General features: G+C 45.0%; 1 protein-coding gene across 2 annotated transcripts in view; it reads left to right on the top strand.

The window, feature by feature from the left end:
* Arpc5 (Actin-related protein 2/3 complex, subunit 5) overlaps positions 1 to 17087 on the top strand; it is a 50866-nt gene that overhangs the window by 27610 nt on the left and 6169 nt on the right. For both annotated transcript variants that reach the window (XM_080277916.1, XM_080277917.1), the window contains exon 3: positions 2092 to 2195. In XM_080277916.1, coding sequence (XP_080134042.1) covers positions 2092 to 2195 — 104 coding nt within the window. The remainder of the gene's footprint in view (positions 1 to 2091; positions 2196 to 17087) is intronic.

Raw genomic sequence — 17087 nt, 5'->3', positions numbered from 1 at the left:
CATCGTCTGCGCTGTACAACTGGGCTAGTGCATGGAAGGAAGTCCCTGTGAAGACTCTGGAAAATGGTTGGTCTCGTCTGCTTCTCGGAATGGATGTGGAGTATGATTTTCTAGGATTTGACGTGGATGACTTCCATGCACGGCGACGATGTAGATGTGGACAATGTTCGTGAGTGGTTGGATGACGACGAGGGCGATCCTGGGTATCAGACGTTGTCTGATACCGAGATCGCGTCTTTGGTTGCAGGTGTCAGTACCGAACTTGAAGATTCCGACGATGAAGGCGACGATGATGCGGACTCCTCTCAGCAGGACACTACTCCAGCCATCCCCAAGCTGAGCGTACTCCGGGAACATCTAGAGTTTGTCCTAGACTACCTGGAACACCCTGACTGTGACAGGGAGATGGGGCCCTTGGGACTCGTGGAGGAAGTGCGTGCTTTCAGGCAGCGCATCATCAATCGTCAGAATCGTCGGTCATTGCGTCAATCAACCATTGACAGTTTTTTCAGGCCCGTGACCCCTGCTGTGCCCAGTCCTGGCTCCACTCCGTTGCCTCCCCAAGACAGGCCCTCATGCTCCGAGCCACAGCCCAGCACATCAGCCACGGTGGAGTCACCTCTCGACGTGAGTTTGCGGCTGTCTTCAGAGTCGTCTGCAGTGGGTATGCCATCACCATGACCCAGCGATGCACCCCTAGGTCGCCTGCCAGTGATACTCTCGGACTCTGACAGTGAATAAGCAGCAAGAACTTCACCACTAGACTACACGGGAATTTAGAGTGTTGTGCAGTGAAAAAAAGTGTGTTGTGTTAAGGATTTACAGTTGTGAGAGAAAAGACTGAATAGAAAAAAAAATTTAACGTAAATAGACTTGTTTGTTTTGGCTTTGGAAAATTATAAGAATGGGAAAAGTTAAAATGCAACACTTAGTAAGTTACAGTGGAGCATTATTTAGACAAGAGTGCACACTGTGAAGAGAACGGACTTCTGTGTGTGATTGACTAAGTTCAGTGCAAGACTTCAGGAACAGTGTACTGCAAGTGCTTCAGGAAATCCTTCTTACTGTCAGAGTCCGAGAGGAGGCGGTTATTCATCGAGGTGGCCAGGGACTTGCTGTAAGTAGCCAGAATGTTTCATACTGTACTTTTTTCCATACTATACTTACCTCATTTCACTCTTTAATGCCCTTTATTGGTGTGAATAGGGTGTTAGTAGCTATGCATGTGCAGTAGGAATGTGTTTTTCTGAGTTAGGCTAGGTTAGGGTCCATAAGTACCAGAATGTTTATTAATGTATGAACATACTTCTAAACCCTCATTTTATGTTTCTTATGCATTTATTTCAGTCATTTATGTGCCTTATTGGTGTGATTTGGGTCTTAAATAGGTGCTATGCATGTCCAGAGGGAGTTGTATAGGTGTTTCTCTGAGTTAGGGTCCATAAGTACAAGTCCATAAGCTGGGGCCCAATATCCGGCCAGAACCAATTTCCAGACCTACCTATGGCTCTATTACGTCGGATATTGGAGTGATTACTTATATATATATAAACCCATCATCATCATCATCTAATCCTGTGTTGCCCCATGAGGAGCGTAGGAGCCCAGGGCTAGCAAGTTGGTCCTGACCTTTAAGATGAGAGTGGCTAGCTTCAATTATCCCTGAGTGGCATTATGTTAGCAATAAACCCCAGCCACCTCTTGGAACCTACTCAGGCTTAATCCGATTGGAGTGCCTTAATTGCCCACTAAACCACCAGGTGCCATAATTTGGTTATATGGTTACCACTCAGGGTAGTAAATGGTTTCCTGGTGTACAGGAAACCATTTGGCTTGTCACTCACTGTAGAGGCACCCATAGGCAGAAGGAAGAGGAAAGAATGAATGAAAGAAAGACAAAAGAGGGAGTGTAAAGTCACCTTTAGGCAGAAGGACCAGAAAAGAATGAAGTAAAGAAAGAAGAGGAAGGAGGGAATGGAGGGACGAGAGGAAAGGACATCAAGTGAGTGGATGGTTTGCGCCCCCACCCTGCATCATACTTCAATTTTTTATTTACTGTATAAATGACATGGGTTTCTTTACATTTTTCAGGCAATCATGCTGATGCTCTAAAGCTTCTTCTTACTAATGCTCCTGTTGCTTCAAAGGGAAAAAATGAACAGGCCAAGGACATGGCTCTCACCTTGGTTTTAAAGGTAAGCAAATGTTTATACTGAAGTACTGAATGGACGGGTGATGGCATATTGCCTGACAGTGCGATATTTTTTTGTATGTGGAATACGTTCCTGGGGGATACTTTTTGGATGAAGATTTTGGATGGCTGTGGTGGTTACCGGTGCTGCCCCTGATTCCAGCCAGGGGAATGGTAGGTACAGTCTCCAGCAAAAATCGAGCGACCAGCTTGACGAGCAGGTTGGTATATGTGGCACCGCCGCACCCCTAATTTCAACCCTTCCCCCCCCCCTCCCTCGTTCCCATTCATTTGTCTACCCTCCACCCTCCCCACATTCAAGGGAAAGAGAGTAAGGCCTACTCGCATTGTCTCAACCATTCTTCCGTCATCCATTTTTCTTGAGAAATAATGGTTTTGTTCTGATAATGGATAAAAACACATTATTCAGTGTTTTACTCCATAGTATAATTATTTATACACCACGATCTGAACATAGGATGATATAGTAATATATTTGTATGATAGTGAGGTCTGTAATCATACAATTTATCATTCTGATGGTTGTATCCAGTCAGTGTGTAACATTAAACAGTCGGAAGCTGTAAGTAAATGTTTGTGGTGGTCAGTGATGTGCTCCTTCCCTTACTCGACATAATCACTGTTACTTTACAGACTCTATTATAGGTCATTACCATTAGTTACTACTAATACCCCATGTGTGAGAATAGCAAAGTGTTGCAGATAAGCAAAATGCATGATCAGTGTTATCGTGGTTATTGATGTCTTAATACATGATATCGGATAACATTGGGCAACAGGGACTGGATGACAGCTTCTCTGGTGGTTAAACCACCTAAGCTGGTCAAGCCGGTGCCATGACGTGGTTGCTGGCATTACCAAAGGTCAGTCAATACTTATACGCCATTCATTGCTGCTGACAGTATTATAAGTATCAAGGTCAATTTCATACACAAGACAGCCAACAGTAGAGTGAGACGCATGGTGTGCTGACCCCGCGCACACCATACAACCGGGGCCGGATTACCAGGTACAGTATAGGCAAAATGGGCAACTGCCTATCAGGCCACGGCCTATCACAGCCCATCCAGACTTCCAGAGGGGAATAAATATACGCTTTGGGCGTCCAAATAAGTGCCATCACCCATCAGGCCATCAAAAAAGGCCATTATAGGTCATGCCAAAATTTCACTGGAAATAACCAAAAAAAAGAGATCTACTGTATGTGTTGCAGGCCAACAGTCTGCATTGCCTACCAAGACACAGCATGGTTAATCTGGTGCTGCATACAACCAACCCCCTCCACCCCATGCCACATCCACTTATGGCCACTCGCTCCAGCAAGAGACCCGCCACCACCTGATAATATTAGGAATATAACCTTGCCTTACATAGTTATAACTGCAATGGGGTGTAATTGCAATAGGGTGTAATTACATTTGTTACGCGACGTACTGTATTTCGAAAAAGGTAGCCAATAACTAAATTGGCTGAATGGATGATCTGCATAGTAACCAAACAAACTTGTCTTGATTGCAGCTTACGCTGATCAACATTATCATGCCATACAACAGATAATTCAGTTTATTCGTTTTTAGCGAGAACATTTCCAACAAAGGTTTGACGAGTAACAGTTCACACTGGTCAGTGTTACTTATATCAACGTAATAGATGTAGCGGTCAGGTTAACCTTGTGATTATTTGCTCTTCAACTTGTGTCCTACAGGATGTCTGTTACTACTTTCCTCTATCTCTGTGTGTCCATGGTTTTTCCCATTAACCATCGTCAGCCAAAACATTAATTGCCTCAGAGAGGGAAGGATGTTAAAATGGACATACAGTTTTTGATACGCAAATATTTAATAAGGAAGACTAACTGACTACCGGTATATTTAAGAACACATTTTAAATCGATATGAAACAATGGGGTCAGACATTGGATTTATACGATAATGGAATGTTGGGGGTAACTGGGGGAGTGATAAGGTAAACCTGTCAACACCAAGTAGAACAATCCACCACCTTTGCTTTTGCCCTGTTCCAGTTGCCCTACGATAATATGTGGTATAGTGACAATATTGAATGTTTTTACTAGAGATCTGGTGTTTTAGCCTGACTTACCCTGCCGAGTTAAAGGCTACGTACAAGCTAATATATTATAATCCACTATTACACCGCATATTTGATTGAATAACATTTGGAAAATAAGGTCTTACTCTGTACTGATCATTAAATGCTTATTTGCCATGTTGTTAAACTATAAATATCACTATTATATGGTGTTCTGGACAATATCGTAATGGTGATGATAAAGACGTGTTTATGAGCATTATTGGAAAGCGCGCGCGCGCGCGCACACACACACACACACACACACACACACACACACACAATATCCACCCCGGGGAGAGCTGTCGACCCCAGGCCCATCTCCCTCTCCCCATGCCCCCACCAGAATGTGTGATGGCCAGCAACCCCCCCACACACACACCACCAACCACAACAAACATCTGCTTACAGCTTCTGACTGTTTAATGTTACACACTGACTGGATACATCCGTCAAAATGATCAACTGTATAATTACAGACCTCACTATCATACGAGTATATTACTATATCACCCTGCGTTCAAATCGCGGTGTATAAACAACTATACAGGTAACTCGCACGGAACACGATCTCACGGAACGCACTCGCAATTATACACGGTAAGGGCTGGGATACATATAAGACAACGTAAGATTAAAAAACCATTATGAAAACTACAAATTAACGTAGGAGAGGCCTTTGAAAGATCAAATCCTCGAACGTCACCGCAGCGCGCGGTTTGTTTTGATTACGTGACGATCTAGGCGGGAAATTATTCAGTGAGTGAGACATTCCCGAGTACAGTAGCACAGTATTTGTAAGTTAAATATTTACAGTACTGTACTGTTCTGGTAAGTTTATGTGCAACTTAAAGTACTATTAAATAACATTAAAGCAAGAAATAAAGTCTTATAACCAGTTTACCTGATAGGCGTCAGAATATTGCCTTTTTTATTTGTTCGTTTTTTCCACAGTACTGTACAGTATTTGTAAGTTAAATATTTACTGTTCTCGCATGTACTGTACTTGTAAGCACTTAAATAAAGTTAAATCATTAAATAAAGCCTTGTAACCAGTTAACCCGAATTACAGTAACCCCTCCAATATCCGGATCAATAGAGCCATCGGTAGGTTCGGATATTGGTTTCGTCCGGATATTGGGCCCCAGCTTATGGACTTGTACTTATGGACCCTAACTCAGAGAAACACCTATACAACTCCCTCCGGACATGCATAGCACCTATTTAACACCCAAATCACACCAATAAGGCACATAAATGACTGAAATAAATGCAAAAGAAACATAAAATGTGGGTTTAGAAGTATGTTCATACATTAATAAACATTCTGGTACTTATGGACTCTAACCGAACCTAACTCTGAAAAACACATTCCTACTGCACATGCATGAGGTAAGTATAGTATGGAAAAAAGTACAGTATGACACATTCTGGTAAGTATAGTATGGAAAAAAGTACAATATGAAACATTCTGGTAAGTATAGTATGGAAAATAATACAATATGAAACATTCTGGCTACTTACAGCAAGTCCCTGGCCACCTCGATGAATAACCGCCTCCTCTCGGACTCTGACAGTAAGAACGATTTCCTGAAGCACTTGCACTACACTCTTCCTGAAGTCTTGCACTGAACTTAGTCAATAACACACAGAAGTCCGTTCTCTTCACAGTGTTCACTTTAGTCCAAATAATGTTCCATTTAAGTGTTGCACATTAACTTTTCCCAAGTTTTCTTAATTTTCCAAAGCCAAAACAAAGAAGGTTAGTTACGTTAAATTTCTTTTCTACTGAGTCTTTTCTCTCATTTCGAAAACCTTAACACAACACACCGTTTTTTTCACTGCACAACACTCAAAATTCCCGTGTGGTCTAGTGGAGAAGTTCTTGCTGTTTATTCACTGTCAGAGTCCAAGAGTATCACTGGCAGGCGACCAAGGGGTGCATCGGTGGGTCGTGGTGATGGCGTACCGACTACAGAAGACTCTGAAGATAGCCGCAAACTCACATCGAGCGGTGACTCCACTGTAGCTGATGTGCTGGGCTGTGGCTCGGAGCATGAGGGCCTGTCTTGGGGAGGCAACGGAGTGGAACCAGGGCTTGGCACAGCGGGGGTCACGGGCCTGAAAAAACTGTCAATCGTTGACTGACGCAAGGACCGACGATTCTGGCGATTGATGATGCGCTGCCGGAAAGCACGCACTTCCTCCACGAGTCCCAAGGGCCCCATCTCCCTGTCGCAGTCCGGGTGTTCCAGGTAGTCTAGGACGAACTCTAGATGTTCCCGGAGTGCGCTCAGCTTGGGGATGGCTGGAGTAGTGTCCTGCTGAGAGGAGTCCGCATCATCATCGCCTTCGTCGTCAGAATCTTCAAGTTCGGGACTGACACCAGCAACCGAAGACGCGATCTCGATATCAGACAACATCTGATACCCAGGATCGCCCTCGTCGTCGTCCAACCACTCACGAACATCGTCCACATCAACAGCGTCGCCGTGCGTACGTAGCCATGCATGGAAGTCATCCACGTCAAACCCTAGGAAATCGTACTCCACATCTGTTCCGAGAAGCAGACGAGACCAACCATTTTCAAGAGTTTTCACAGGGACTTCCTTCCATGCACTAGCCCAGTTGTACAGCGCAGACTTGATGTTGTAGCGGCGAAGGTTTTCCAAAGTCCGCTTGCCTCGAGTGTCACGTCCTTCCCTGCGCTCATCCTCGTCCTCGAGAACAACCATCACCTCGTCCAGGAACTTCCGACGGTACAGGCGCTTTGTTGCCACGATCACTCCTTGGTCCATGGGTTGAATGAGAGCAGTCGTATTAGGTGGCAGAAACATGTACCTAATACGGCCATTCTCAGCAACCAAGTCCTTGTCGCACGGGTGGGAAGGTGCATTGTCGAGGAGGAGGAGAGCCTTTACCTGGTCGCGAGGAATTCCCAGTGTCTTCGTCTGGTACTGGATGACCTCCTTGACGAAGTGACGGTGAAACCAGTCTTTGAAAATCACAGCTGTGAACCATGCTTTCAAAGAATGGTACCATACGACAGGAAGGACATCCATCACCCCACGAAGGCACCGAGGCTGCTTTGCACGGCCAACAATAACGGGCTTAAGCCGGTGCATGCCGTTAGCATTGGCACAACACAAAGCAGATATCCGTTCCTTAGAAAGCTTGCGGCCAGGTACACGCTTCTCCGTCTCATCGGCTAGAGTGTTCGTTGGCACCGAGCGATAGAATAGGCCAGTTTCGTCAGCGTTATAGACTTGACCGAGAGTCAGGCCCTCCCTGTCGATCAAGCCTTTCACCTTGTGCCGAAACTCGTCCACTCCATCCTCGTTAGCGTTCAATGCTTCGCCATGTGCTTTATGGTTAGTAAGGCCATGTCGCAACTCGAACGCGAAGAGCCAACCCTCGGATGCCTTGAAGTCTAGGGCGTCGTGAAGCCTTGCAAACTTCTCAGCAGCAGCCTTCAGCTCCGTTCCACGTACCATCACACCAGCTGCACGTTGCTGTCGATACCAAATCAACGTGGAGCGGTCGATTTCTGCATACTTGGGGGTAAACATAACCTTCCTCTCCACGTTGCGTTTGCTTCTCGACGAGAAGTCAGCCGTGTACTGCATGAGCTTGTCTCGGGAACGCTTGATATCGAACAAAGTTGACCGGGCCAGGTTGAACTCGCGGAGAATGCTTGAAGAAGACCAACCCGCATCAACCTTCTCCAATATCTCCCGTTTCTTCTCCAGAGTCAACACCACTCTCTTCCTTTTCTCAGGAGGCGGGGCCATCATCACTCACGCTAAGAGTAGAGCAGAGAGCAGCAGGAGGCCTTGCAGCAAGTACGGCACCACCACAAAAGCGAGCACGTGGGCAGCCATGGCGAACAGCGTAGGTCCAGTCGCGGTGAGAGACAGGCGGGAAGTGGGGTGGATGCAGCGGCGCTCTATCGGACGTCGGAGGAATGACGAACCAAAACAATGCTCTCACGCGGCGCGCGCGGCAAGTTCAAATTATAGACGGCAAAAAATCGATTTTTTTAACAAATTTTTTGGATTTTCGGACCATTTTGGGAATGTTTGATCCCAGGACGATAAGGTTCGGTTAGTGGGGATGTTCGGTTATTGGGTGTCCGGATATTAGAGTGATTACTGTATATGATTGCCCATGATCGGCGTCGGAATATTGCCTTTTTTGTTTGTTCGTTAAACTCTTACTGTACTGCTTTTCTACAGTACAAACTGTATTTGTAAGTTAAATATTTACTGTTCTGGTATGTACTTGTAAGCAATTAACGCATTAAATAAAGCCTTGTAACCAGTTAACCTGATTTATATGGTTACCCATGATCGGCGTTGGAATATTGCCTTTTTTGTTTGTTCGTTAAAGACTTATAATAAGAGAAAAATACATTTTTGTCTTGGTATCTTTACCTATTTGCTCAGGTTTGCTGTAATGGTTTGGACCATTTGATGCAATGCAACTTGTAAAAACTGTGAAAACTTTCGGGAAGTGAACGAAAATCTGGGACATGAGACTGACCTTGACTTCACCCTCTCATGTATCATCTGTCAGTTCACCACCTGCTATCGTGATGAGTGGATGTACGATTTTTTCGCTCGTGGCCATTCCTAACCACACATAGTTACACCCATTATCTCGACCCAGACAGAAAATACAATCTTTTTCCTCCCTTGCAAAACACAAACAACCACCCTGTTTACGAGACAGCAATATATATTGCGAAAATAACAAGGTAAAATGATAAAGATGAACGTAAAATGATAAAGATGAACATGTTATGACGGAAGAAGTACGTTTTCCCCGTCTGTAAACGTATTTATTTCTGCTTTGTATCTGTATTCGTAATAATTAGACTTATTGTTGGTTCTGAAACTGCATTATGATTCTATTTTTAGCCATTCTCGTGGTGTGGGAGCTGGAATTTGTGACACAACTTCCTTATTGCTAATCGGACTGACCCTCCACTTATTCTCCCGTGGCAGAGTCTAGCCTTGGAGTACGTGCAGTTTTCTCATTTAGGACTGAAAATTCAACTCTTTTGCTTCCTTTTCCAAGCATGGGCACAACGATAACGTAAAAAATAACTCTAAACTACCATAAACATATATCAAAAAGGTGAAAATGTATTCATAACATTTTTTTTTTCCAGCCATTCCTAACAGTACTGAAATCATTCGATATCACAGTACTGCATTTCTAAGTTAAATATGTACTGTTCTGGTATGTACTTGTTAGTTAAAGCACTGGTACCAGTTAACCTGATTTTTAAGATTACCTATGATCGGCGTCGGAATGTTTCCTTGTGTTTACATACAGTATTTGTGTGTTGAAGTTTTGCTCTGGAGTACTGTATTTGTGAGTTATAACATTAAATAAACCTTCTAACCACTTAAAGTGCTTTCTAGTGATTACCAGTGACAGATAACAGCAAAACAACACATTTGGGGGGTCTAGGGAACAAAATACGAAGTAGTTTAAATATACGCGATTTCGCTCCTAACACGGCACCGTAGGAACGAAACCCACGTGTTCCGTGCGAGTTACCTGTACAGTACTATGGAGTAAAAAATTGTGTAATGTGTTCTTATTCATTATCATAACAACACCAGTAATCCCTGTACTATCCAGACGCCCACTTTCCAGACATCCCCACTTACCGGACATAATCATCCTGGGATCCAATATTCCCAAAATGGTCCGAAAACCGCAAAAAATTTGAAAAAAATCTGACCCTTTCCCACCCGTAATTTGAACTTAGCACGCGCGGCGTGGGACAGCTTTGTTTTGGTGCGTCATTCCTCTGACGTCCGCTAGAGTGCCCCTGCATCCTCCCCACTTTCCGCGCGTCTCGTCGTGAGTGAACGCTCGTCGTCATGGCTGCCCATGTGCTTGCTTTTGTGATGGTGACTTACCTGCTGCAGGCACTCCTGCTGCTCTCGTGCCTCTCCGTGTGTGTGGTGATGGCTCCGCTGCCTGAGAAGAGGAAGAGAGTGGTTTTGATTCTGGAGAAGAAGAGGGAGATAATGGAGAAAGTAGATGCGGGATGGTCTTCGTCACTCATCCTTCGTGAGTTCAACCTGGTCCGATTTACTTTATTTGATATTAAGAGATCCCGAGACAAACTCACGCAGTACACGGCCGACTTCTCGTCGAAAAGCTAACGCAACGTGGAGAGGAAGATGATGCTTACTCCCAAGTTTGCTGAAGTCGACCGCTCCACGTTGATTTGGTATCAACAGCAATGTTCTACTGGTGTGATGGTACATGGTACGGAGCTGAAGGCTGCTGCTGAGAAGTTCGCAAGGCTTCACGATGCCCTAGACTTCAAGGCATCCGAGGGTTGGCTCTTCGCATTCAAGTTACGACATGGCCTTACCAACTGTAAGTCTCATGGTGAAGCTTTGGACGCTAATGAGGACGGAGTAGAGGAGTTTCGGCACAAGGTGAAGGGCTCGATCGACAGGGAGGGCCTCACTCTCGGTCAAGTCTACAACGCTGATGAAACTGGTTTATTCTATCGCTCTTTGCTTACAAACACTCTAGCCGAGGAGACGGAGAAGCGTGTACCTGGCCACAAGCTCTTCAACCAACAGATATCTGCTTTGTGTTGTGCTAATGCTAACAGCATCCACCAGCATAAGCCCTTTATTGTTGGCCGTGCAAAGCAGCCTCGGTGTCTTTCTGGGGTGAGGGATGTCCTTCCTGTTGTCTGGTACCATTCCTTGAAGGCATGGTTCACAGCCCACATTTTCAAAGACTGGTTCCACCAGCATTTCGTCAAGGAGGTCATACATTACCAGACGGAGAAACTGGGAATCTTATGCGACCAGGTAAAGGCCCTCCTCCTCGACAATGCACCTGCCCACCCATGCGACAAGGACTTGGCTGAGAATGGCCGCATTAGGTGCATGTTTCTGCCACCTAATACTACTGCTCTCATCCAACCAATGGACCAAGGAGTGATTGTGGTAACGAAGCGGCTATACCGCCGGAAGTTCCTGGATGAGGTGATGGTTGTTCTCAGGGACGAGGATGAGCGCAGGGAGGGACGGGACACGCGAGGCCAGCGGACTTTGGAAAACCTTCGCCGCTACAACATCAAGTCTGCCATCAACAGCTGGGCCAGTGCATAGAAGGAAATCCCTGTCAAGACTCTTAAAAATGGTTGGTCTCGTCTGCTTCTCGGAACAGATGTGGAGTACGATTTCCTAGGGTTTGACGTGGATGACTTCCATGCATGGCTACGTACGCACGGCGACGCTGTTGATGTGGACGATGTTCGTGAGTGGTTGGACGACGACGAGGGCGATCCTGGGTATCAGACGTTGTCTGATATCGAGATCGCGTCTTCGGTTGCTGGTGTCAGTCCCGAACTTAAAGATTCCGACGACGAAGGCGATGATGATGCGGACTCCTCTCAGCAGGACACTACTCCAGCCATCCCCAAGCTGAGCGCACTCCGGGAACATCTAGAGTTCGTCCTAGACTACCTGGAACACCCGGACTGCAACAGGGAGATGGGGCCCTTGGGACTCGTGGAGGAAGTGCGTGCTTTCCGGCAGCTCATCATCAATCGCCAGAATCGTCGGTCCTTGCGTCAGTCAACGATTGACAGTTTTTTCAGGCCCGTGACCCCCGCTGTGCCAAGCCCTGGTTCCACTCCGTTGCCTCCCCAAGACAGGCCCTCATGCTCCGAGCCACAGCCCAGCACATCAGCTACAGTGGAGTCACCGCTCGACATGAGTTTGCGTCTATCTTCTGAGTCGTCTGCAGTGGGTACGCCATCACCACAACCCAGCGACGCACCCCTAGGTCACCTCCCAGACTCTGACAGTGATTAAACGGCAAGAACTTCTCCACTAGACCACACGGGAATTTAGCGTTGTGCAGTGAAAGAAAAACAGTGCATACAGTATTGTTAAGAAATTAGAAATTTGAGTGAAAAGACAAACAATTTTTGGACTGTAAATTTAACGCAAATTAACTTGAGTGTGTTTTGTTTAGAAAATGGTTTCATGAGTGGAAAGACATAAAGTGCAGAGTGCAACACTTATTAAGTTACAATGGAGCATAAGTAAGACAAGAGTGCACAGTGTGAAGAGCATGGACTTCTGAGTGCGAATGACTAAGTTAAGTGCAAGACTTCATGAACAGTGTACTGCAAGTGCTTCAGGAAATTTTTCTTACTGTCAGAGTCTGAGAGGAGGCGGTTATTTATCGAGATGGCCATGGACTTGCTGTAAGTACGCAGAATGTTTCATACTGTATGTACTCTATTTTCCATACTGTACTTACCTCAAACACCTCATTTCACTCTTTTATGTCCCTTATTGGTGTGAATATGTAGTGTCTTAGGCGCTATGCATGTGCAGTACGGAGGTGTTTTTCTGAGTTAGGCTAGGTTAGGGTCCATAACTACCAGTCCAGGAGCCAGGGACTTGTAAGTACCCAGAATTTTTAATATTGTATAAAAGATATATATAAAAGATATTGTATAAAAGATAAAAATGGTAGATTACTAGTGGAGAAGGGAGAAAAAGTGAGCAGATGGAGAGAACACTTTAAGGAACTGTTGAACATAGAGGATGGAAGTAATGCGAGTATAAGTGGCTGGGGAATGGCTGGGAGAAGGAGGGAGGTGAGAAGACAGGAAGAAATCAGTAGGATAGAAGTTGTGGAAGCAATGAAGAAAGTTAAATCGGGGAAAGCTCCAGGAATTGATGGAGTGTGTGTTGAAATGCTGAAGCATGGGGGAGAGATAGTAGTAGAAAGGATGTGGAAGATGTGCAGATTGGCCTGGGAGGAAGGTAGAGTCCCGGAGGATTGGAAGTCAGGTATAATTATTCCCTTGTACAAAGGAAAAGGGGAAAAAGAAGTGTGTGGTAATCATAGGGGCATTTGTCTTCTTAGTATAATAGGAACAGTGTATGGTAGGATACTTATTGACAGAGTTAGAGAAAGAACAGAGAAATTAGTTGGAGAAGAACAGGGAGGCTTTAGGAAGGGAAGAGGTTGTGTAGATCAGATATTCATTCTTAGATCTTTAGTGGAAAAGTTTCTAGAGAAGGGAAAGAAGTTGTATGCGGCTTTCATGGATTTGGAGAAAGCATATGACAGGGTGGATAGACAAGGATTGTGGAAAGTGTTAAGAATATATAGAGTAGATGGGAAATTGTTGAAGGCTGTGAAGAGTATGTACGATGGTGCGAAGGCTGCAGTGCGTGTGGATGGTGAACTAAGTGAATTTTTCTCTTTGAAAGTTGGTTTGAAACAGGGATGTGTCATGTCTCCATGGTTGTTCAATCTGTACATGGATGGGGTGATAAAAGAGGTACATGGTAGGGTAGTGGATGTTGGAGTGGCCCTGGTGAGAGAGGATAGTGTTTGGAAACTCCCTGTACTGTTGTTTGCAGATGATACTGTGTTGTTGAGTGAAGACGAAGGGGAGTTGCAAGGCTTGGTGGATGAGTTTGAGAGTGTGTGTAAGAAATGGAATCTAAAGGTGAATGTAGGGAAGAGTAAAGTGATGGTCTTTGAGAGAGGTGAAGTCAGTGAATGCATAGCGAGGTTGGATGGTGAGGAATTGGAAAATGTGAGTACGTTTAAGTACTTGGGTAGTGTGATGAGTAAGGATGGAGGTTTGGAGGGTGAAGTGCTTGAAAGGGTACAGCAGGGAAGAAAGGTTGCTGGTTCTTTGAAAGCTGTGATAAGAAACAGGAAAGTGAGCATGGAAGTGAAAAAGTTACTACATGACAGTATTGTCATACCAACTCTAACTTACGGAAGTGAAGCTTGGACGTTGTTGGAAGGACACAAGTCAAGAGTGAGAGCAGTGGAAATGGGTTATTTAAGAGGAGCCTGTGGAGTCACATGGAGAGACAGGCTGACGAATGCGGATATAAAGGAGCGTTGTGGTGTTGAAGTGGATGTGATAGGAAGCGTTATGAGGAACACACTGAGGTGGTTTGGCCATGTGGAGAGGATGGAGGGTGAAAGACTGACGAAGAGAGTGTATGTGAGTGAGGTGGAGGGGGGAAGAGGGAGGGGGAGGCCGAGGATGAGATGGAGGGATGGGGTGGAGAGGTATGTGAGAGAGGGGGGTGTGAGTTGGGAGCAGGGCAGTGAAATGGCGGGGGACAGGGCGACTTGGAGGCGATTTGTTTGTGGCCACCCCAAACGGGATTGAGGCGTCTGGCAATAGATAGATAGATAGATATAAACCTACCTCAAAAACCTCATTTTATGGTTCTTTAGCATTTATTTCAGTCTTTTATGTCCCTTATTGATGTGATTTGGGTCTTAAATAGGTGCTATGTCCAGGGGGATTTGTATAGGTGTTTTTCTGAGTTAGGGTCCATAAGTACAAGTCCAGGAGGCTGGTGCCCACTATCCGGACAGGACCACTTTCAGGACATGCCTGTGGCTCTATTACGTTGGATAGTGGAGGGATTACTTATTTCCCAAGTTAAATGGATGACGGAAGAGTGGTTGAGACAATGTGAGTAGGCCTTACTCTCTTGCCCTTGGATGTGGGGAGGGTGGAGGGTAGACGAATGAATGGGAATGAGGGAGGGGGGGAATGAAACTGGGGGTGCAGCGGTGCCACATGTACTGTACCAACCTGCTCGTCGAGCCGGTCACTCAATTTTTGCTGGAGACTATACATCATTGTTCAGTTATATATTAGGGTGGAGCTTAAAAGATGAAGCCCCCCTCCTTCCCAGTAGGTTGTACCCCTTAAAGATGTTCCACTTCAGCTAAAAATCTTTGCAAAAGTGTTTGAACCATCTACCTTAATATTTACAGATAGGTCAGTTGTCACAAAGAATTAAAAAATAAATTTATTAACAAAAATGCAGAAACAGTGTTCAATTTTCTTATCAATATGTAACATGCTTAATTGCTTATGTTGATACTTGTGTTCATCAACAGTTTGTCACATACTTGTCTTAACCCGTACCACGCTAGTGATGTAGATCTACGTCCCCTTCAAAAACACCGGTGTTGTAGATCTACGTCCTGCAGCATTGAGAAGTCATTGCAGGCAACCAAAGTAAAATGGAAGGTGATATCGGATCCCACTTCAGACATTTCTCCACTACACTTACAACACTGATTTAGGATCACGGGAGACGAGTGAGTCTTAGCACGCTCACAGCCGCTCTGCTGTGTCAGTAACCTTAATTATTTTAGAGGTCGAGTGGCACCAACCTGACTTGATTCAGCCTACTTTCTGGGTTTGGTGATTACTTTTATTACTGCCAGGGATCGTATATTGATATATTAAGCCCATTTACCCACAAAAAAAATCCAAAATCGGTTCACAAGCTCACAGATGGTCTGCTCTCTCAGGAACCTTGAAGATTTCAGAGGTAGAGTGGCACCAACCCGATTCAATTCAACCAGCTTTCTGGCTTTGGTGATTATTATTTATTAGTGCCACTTATCTTCTCTATCTATGTATTTCTTGCCAGACACCTTAATCCCGTAAGGGGTTGCCACAAACAAATTGCCTTCATGTCGCCCTGTCCCCTGCCATTTCATTGCTCTACTCCCAGCTCACACCCCCCTCTCTCATATACCTCTTCACTCCATCCCTCCATCTCATCCTTGGCCTCCCCCTCCACCTCACTCACATACATTGTCCTCATCAGTCTCTCGCTCTCCATCCTCTCCACATGTCCAAACCATGTCAGTGTGTTTCTCCTAATGCTTCCTATCACATCCACATCCACACCTCAACGCTCCTTCACTTCCTCATTTGTCAGTCTATCTCTCCATGTGACTCCACATGCTCCTCTCAAAAAACTCATTTCCACTGCTCCCACTCTTGACTTCTGTCCCTCCAACAAGGTCCAAGCTTCACTTCCATATGTAAGAGTTGGTATCACAATACTGTCGTGTAGCAGCTTTTTCACTTCCATGCTCACTTCCTTGTTTCTTATCACTGCTGTCAAGGAACCAGCAACCTTTCTTTCCTGTTGCACCCTTTCAAGCACTTTGCCTTCTAAACTTCTATCCTTGCTCATCGCACTACCCAAATAACGCACTCACATTTTCCATTTTCTCCATCCAGTCTCATTGTACATTCACTTCATTTCTCTCGAAGACCATAACTTCACTCTTTCCTACATTCACCTTTAGATTCCGTTTCTTACACACTTTCCCAAACTCATCTACCAAGCCTTGTAGCAAATAACAGTACAGGTAGTTCCCAATCACTGCCCTCTCTCACTAGGGCCACTCCCAACATCCACTGCCCTACCTTGTATCTCTTTTATAACCCTATCCATATACAGATTGAACAACCATGGAGACATGACTCATCCTTGTTTCAATCCAACTTATCTTATATTGATGTATTAAGCCCATTTAGCCAGAAAATAATATCCAAAATTGGTTCACAAGCTCACAGCCACTCTGCTCTCTTAGTAACCTTTAAGATTTCAGAGGCAGAGTGGCACCAATTTGACTCGATTCCACCAACTTTTTGGCTTTAGTGATTGCCGTTATTAGTGCCAGGGATCTTATATTGATGCATTAAGCCCATTTAGCCGAAAAAAAAAATCCAAAACTGGGCGGCATAGAGGGGCATCAGTCTTTTTTTTTTTTTATTTATTTATTTTTTTTTTCCAGCATGGTATGGGTTAAAGCCTGTAGAAATGCAGCAAAATTGGTGTAGTCCACAGGGTCCAGTCAATGTCTGTCTCTTGCTGTCTGGATAAAGCTGCCGGCGCTGCTCAGTGATTTGTAATAAAATCTG

The sequence above is a fragment of the Coenobita brevimanus genome, chromosome 71 (assembly GCF_032717465.1).
Source record: "Coenobita brevimanus isolate Jiangsu-jjx chromosome 71, ASM3271746v2, whole genome shotgun sequence".
Classification (NCBI taxonomy): domain Eukaryota; kingdom Metazoa; phylum Arthropoda; class Malacostraca; order Decapoda; family Coenobitidae; genus Coenobita; species Coenobita brevimanus.
Note: the sequence above shows the minus strand (reverse complement) of the source record. Positions and strands in the feature narration are given on the sequence as shown.